Source organism: Chiloscyllium plagiosum, chromosome 34 (assembly GCF_004010195.1).
Source record: "Chiloscyllium plagiosum isolate BGI_BamShark_2017 chromosome 34, ASM401019v2, whole genome shotgun sequence".
Classification (NCBI taxonomy): domain Eukaryota; kingdom Metazoa; phylum Chordata; class Chondrichthyes; order Orectolobiformes; family Hemiscylliidae; genus Chiloscyllium; species Chiloscyllium plagiosum.
This window is the reverse complement of record NC_057743.1, coordinates 40,094,491-40,100,392: the sequence shown is the minus strand read 5'-3', so window position 1 is coordinate 40,100,392 and position 5,902 is coordinate 40,094,491. Positions and strand designations below refer to the sequence as shown.

General features: G+C 45.6%; 1 protein-coding gene across 5 annotated transcripts in view; it reads left to right on the top strand.

The window, feature by feature from the left end:
* LOC122540459 overlaps window positions 1-5,656 on the top strand; it is a 33,063-nt gene extending 27,407 nt beyond the window's left edge. For 2 of the 5 annotated variants that reach the window (XM_043676298.1, XM_043676300.1), the window contains one exon: window positions 5,331-5,655. In XM_043676298.1, the coding sequence (XP_043532233.1) occupies window positions 5,331-5,525 (195 nt within the window). In that variant the 3' untranslated portion in view covers window positions 5,526-5,655. Of the gene's footprint in view, window positions 1-5,330 lie in introns of all 5 variants that reach the window. The other 3 variants (XM_043676295.1, XM_043676296.1, XM_043676299.1) reach the window with 3 other exon arrangements.
* The last annotated feature ends 246 nt before the right edge of the window (window positions 5,657-5,902 follow it).

Here is a 5,902-nt window from a genome sequence, read left to right as displayed (position 1 = left end):
AGAGCGAGAGAGAGAGAGAGCGAGAGAGAGAGAGAGCGAGAGAGAGAGTGTGTGAGAGAGAGAGTGTGTGAGAGAGAGAGTGTGTGTGAGAGAGAGTGTGTGCACCAGTGTGCCCTAGTCCTGTTGCTCCTTGTCCATGTCCAGTTTAGTTGCTTCTGCTTGCTATTTCCTGAGTGGAAGAAATCAGTGAGGTGACTGGACTTTGAGATTGCTGTATTATGCTTCCTCATGCTGGGCCTTGGGCTGGTGCTTAAACTGCATCCCATTTGCTGTAGCAGTAGGTAATTGATCCTGTCCACTTTCTGCCACATCCTGTTGGTTTGGGGACAGAGAGTTGGATTTGTCTCCCCATTGCCTGTCCACCTCCTAGAACAAGTCAGGAGTGTGATGGAATAACTCACACTTATCTGGATGGATACAGCTTCAACAAAACTCAAAAAGCTCAGCACCATCCTGGGCACAGCAACTTCATGCAGGACCTTCAACGTTCACAGCAGTGTCTACTATTTGCAAAACAAATTGCAGTAACTCACCAAGGCTCCTTTGTCAGAACCTTCCAAACCCATGACCTCTACCATTGGAAGGATAAGGGAGTAGAGGAACACAACAACCCAAATGTTTGCCTTCAAGTCATGCACCATCCTCAATTGGAACTATATCATTGTTCCTTCATTGTTGCTGGTTCAAAGTCCTGGAATTCCCTTCCTAATAGCACTGTGGGTGCACCTTCCTGCATTCTATGGGTTGTTAGCACCAATTACCTTTCTGACTGTGGATTAACTATGCTGCTGGTTGGTTTGCAGATGGCAATGGTTGTAAAAAGAACAGGCGAGGTTGTGGGTAGAATTAATAAAGGCAATCACGGTAAACACTGATACAAAATATTCGATTAGTATCTCCCCCATCTCCTGTAGCTCCAACAAAGGTCGCCTTGCTCATCTTTGAGGGGTCCTATTCTCTCTCTAATTACCCTTTTGTCCTAAACGTATTTGTAAAAGCCTTTTGGATTCTTAACTCTATTTGCCAAGCTATCTCATGTTCCCTTTTTGCCCTCATGGTTTCCCTCTTAAGTATACTCCTACTGCCTTTATACTCCTCTAAGGATTCACTCGATCTATCCTGTCTATACCTGACATATGCTTCCCTCTTTTTCTTAACCAAACCGTCAATTTCTCTAGTCTTCCAGCATTTCCTACACCTACCAGCCTTTCCCTTCTCCGAACAGGAATATACAGTCACTGGACTCTTGTTATCTCGTTTCTGAAGTCTTCCAATATTTCAGCCCGTCCCTTTACCTGCGAACATCTATACGCAATCAGTTTTTGAAATTTTTTGCGTAATACCATCAAAATTAGTCTTCCTCCAATTTAGAATGTAAACTTTTAGATCTGGTCTATCCTTTCCCATGGAGAAAGTGAGGACTGCAGATGCTGGAGATCAGAACTGAAAATGTGTTGCTGGAAAAGCGCAGCTGGTCAGGCAGCATCCAAGGAGAAGGAGAATCGACATTTCGGGCATAAGCCCTTCTTTCCATCACTATTTTAAAACAAATAGAATTATGGTAGCTGGCCCTAAAGTGCTCCTGTCACCTGCCCTGCCTTATTTTCCAAGAGTAGATCAGGTTTTGCACCTTGAAGAAGGCGTTTGGTATGCTTTCCTTTATTGGTCAGAGTATTAAGTACAGGAGTTGGGAGGATATGGTGTGACTGTACAGGACATTGGTTAGGCCACTGTTGGAATATTGCGTGCAGTTCTGGTCTCCTTCCTATCGGAAGGATGTTTTGAAACTTGAAAGAGTTCATAAAACATTTACAAGGATGTTGCCAGGGTTGGAGGATTTGAGCTACAGGGAGAGGCTGAACAGGCTGGGGCTGTTTTCCCTGGAGCATCGGAGGCTGAGGGGTGACCTTATAGAGATTTACAAAATCATGAGGGACATGGATAGGATAAATTGACAACGTCTTCTCCCTGGGGGTAGGGAAGTCCAGAACTAGAGGCACAGGTTTAGGGTTAGAGGGGAAAGATCTAAAACAGACCTAAGAGGCAACCTTTTCACTGAGAGGGTGGTACGTGTATGGAATGAGCTGTCAGAGGAAGTGGTGGAGGCTGGTACAATTGCAACATTTAAAAGGCATTTGGATGGGTATATGAATAGGAAGGGTTTGGAGGGATATGGGCCGGGTGCTGGCAGGTGGGACTAGATTGGGTTGGGATATCTGGTCGGTGTTGGACGAGTTGGACCGAAGGGTCTGTTTCCGTGCTGTACATCTCTATGACAATCAAAATCTGAAAGAGCAACCAGGAGAAACTGTTCCCAGTGGCTACAGTTAACTGAGCAAGCAGACTTCAGGTGAATGGCAAAGGAACCTGAGGTGAAATGAGGAAAGTTGCTTTCGCACAGAGCTATTATAATCAGAATGCACTGTGTGGAGGAGGCAGGTTCAGGAGTAAATTTGAAATGAGAATTTATTAAATACTTGAGATGGAGAAGTAAGAAGAAAGGACAAGCAGAGTGGGACTAATGGATGGATCTTTCTGAAGAACCAGCGCAGATGTGATGGATCAAATAACTTCCCTCTGTGCTGAAAATGTCTCCGATTCCAGGAGAAGAGTATTTGGTTGGAGCCTGTCAGACTGTTCATTAATCTGAGATTGTTAGTAACAATACAATGCAATCCAGTACTGGAGCAGGCCCTTCAGTCCACCAAGCCTGTGCCATTTCCTAGTCTTTATTTAGACCAGCTACGTATTGCCCATATGTGGTATCTATCCCTCTGTTCGCCTCCTGTTCATGTGTCTATCAAGATATGCCTTAACCGTTGCTCACGTGCCTGCTTCCACCACCTCCAGGGGCAGTGCATTCCAGGCACCCACCACACTGTGGGTGAAAGAGTTTCCCTGCACTTCTTCCTTAAACATTTCCGCTCTCTCCTTGAACCTGTGCTCTCTTGTAGTTGACTTTCCACCTGGGGAAAAAGCCTCTGACTATCCACACTACCTATGCCTCTCATTATTCTGTAGACCTTTACCAGGTCGCTCCCCGCGCCCCTGCCCCCACCCCCACCCCACCCAGCCTCTGTCTTTCCAGTGAAAACAATCTATGTTTATCCAACCTCTCCTCACAACTAAAACCCTCCAGACCAGGCAACATCCTGGTAAACCTCCTCTGCACCCTCCACAAAGCATCTACGTCCTTTCTGGGGTGGCACGGTGGCTCAGTGGTTAGCACTGCTGCCTCACAGCACCAAGGATCCAGATTCAATTCCAGCCTGTGTGGAGTTTGCTCTTCAGAGGGTCAATGTGTCTTGATGGGCCAAATGGCCTGCTTCCACACTGGAGGGAATTATATGTTTCTGGTAATGTAGCAACCAGAACTGCACGCAGTATTCCAAATGTGGCCTGACTAAGGTTTTATCCAGCTGTAACTTTTATATTCAATGCCCCGCCTGACGAAGGCAAGTGTGCTATTTGCCTCCTTGATCACCTGATCCACCTGTGTTGCCCCTCTCAGAGAACTGTGGACCAGTATATCCAGATCCCTCTGTATGTCAGTGCTCCTCAGGATTCTGGCATTTATTGTATAATTCTCCCCTGAATTTGATGTTTTAAAATGTATCACTTTGCATTTGTCTGGATTAAACTCCATATGCTATTCCCAAATCTGTAATCTATCTGTATCCCGCTGTATTCTTTGACAATCCTCTTCAAGATCTATAATTCTGCAATTTTGGTGTCATCCATAAACCTACCAATCAGACCACCTACATTTTCCTCATTTGTATATATATTACAATCAGCAAAGGTCCTAGCACTGATCCATGTGGAACAGCATTAGTTAATTATCTTCATTCCAAAATGCACCCTCCCATCGTCATTATCAGTCTTCTCTGACCAAGCCAGCTTTGTATCCATTTAACCAGCTCACCCGGATCCCATGAAAGCCTACCTTCTGTACCAAACAGCCATGTGATACCATATCAAATGCCTTACTAAAGTCCATGTAGACTACATCCACTGCCCTTCCCTTATCAATCATTCCAGTCACTGAAATAACTCCCCAGATGCCGGTATCCCATCATTTATTTACACGGGGAGAGTCCTTGACACCTATCCAGCTCCCTCAGAGCCAGCACTCAGAGTGAACACTCCGGTTTATATCTGTCAGCCAGAGCTCCCTGATTAGACCATTTAACAGCCCCAATCAGGGAACTCCTACACTATGAGGCCCCCCTGGCTGACCCTGTTACAATCAGGACTGTCACCTCCTTGAAAAATAGAATCAATTTGGTGAGACATGACCTTCCCACACAAACCCGTGCTGCTTATCACTATCAAGACCATTTACTTCCAAATGTGACTAAATCCTGTCTCTCAATGTCTCCTTCACCACTGACATCAGGCTCACTGGCCTCTAATTACCTGGAATATCTGTTTCCCTTCTTTAAGGAAGGAACAACATTGGCCATTCTCCAGTCCTCTGGAACCTCCCCTGAGGCAAAGAGGATGCAAAGATATCTGTTAAAGGCTTAGCTATTTCATCCCTTACCTCCCACAGCTTCCTGAGACAAATCGCAGCTGGCCCTGGGGACTTGGCTACCTTAATACACTTCAAGACACCCAGCCCTTCCTCCTTCATAGCCCCTTTTAGCCCTCCTAACTCCCTGTTTGAGCTTCTTCCTACTTTCTCTATATTATTCAAGGACTTCATCTGTTTTTACTTGTCTAGACCTTAGGTATGCTTCCTTATTTTTTTGACTAAGCTGATCATTTTCCCTGTCATCCAAGGTTTCCTGTCCTTTACTTTCACAGGAACATGCCTGTCCTGCACCCTAACCAACTGGTCTTTCAAAGACTCCCACATGCCAGATGTGGATTTGCCCTTATCACAGCTGCTCCCAATCCACTCTCTCTAATTATTGCTTAATTTGGTTATAGCTGAAAATGTGTTGCTGGAAAAGCGCAGCAGGTCAGGCAGCATCCAAGGAACAGGAGAACTGACGTTTCGGGCATAAGCCCTTCTTCAGGAAGGGCTTAATTTGGTTATAGTCAGCCTTCCCCCAGTTTAACACCTTCATCCAAGCTCCACCCTGTCCTTATCCATAAGTATCTGGAAACATACGGAATTATGATCACAATTTCCAAACTGCTACCCCACTGAAACTTTGATCACCTGACTGGGCTCTTTTCCCAATACCAGCTCCAATATGCCCCCCCTCCCTCATTTTGGAAAACCTGGGCTTAATGAAATAACTGGCCAATTCCACACTGTAAAATTACTCCAGGAAATTCTATTGTGTTTATTTCTTTTTTCTTTTTCCATTGTTCCGAAGGTTATCTCCGAATGGGGATTAAATGGAACTTACGTTCTGGAAGCTGGTGCAGTGACTGGTGCTACACTTTCTGTTATCATCAAAGCTGTCCTTGGTTGCTCAATGATCAAGGTTTCCCGCTGTTTTGGACAGGGTCTACACGAAAGAAGTAAGTTGGCATCTTTCAAGCCTTCAAATATTGATGGGGTAACTTGACAGCAGCTTCCAAAGCTCTGCCACCCAAAAGGAAACGGGTAAATAGGAACACCGTGTTCCCCTCTGAGTTCTTCCCATTCTGCCTTGGAAATATATCACTCAACTGTTGTGGTTCTGTTCGCCGAGCTGGGAATTTGTGTTGCAGACGTTTCGTCCCCTGTCTAGGTGACATCCTCAGTGCTTGGGAGCCTCCTGTGAAGCGCTTCTGTGATCTTTCCTCCGGCATTTATAGTGGTTTGTCTCTGTCGCTTCCGATTGTCAGTTCCAGCTGTCCGCTGCAGTGGCCGGTATATTGGGTCCAGGTTGATGTGCTTATTGATTGAATCTGTGGATGAGTGCCATGCCTCTAGGAATTCCCTGGCTGTTCTCTGTTTGGC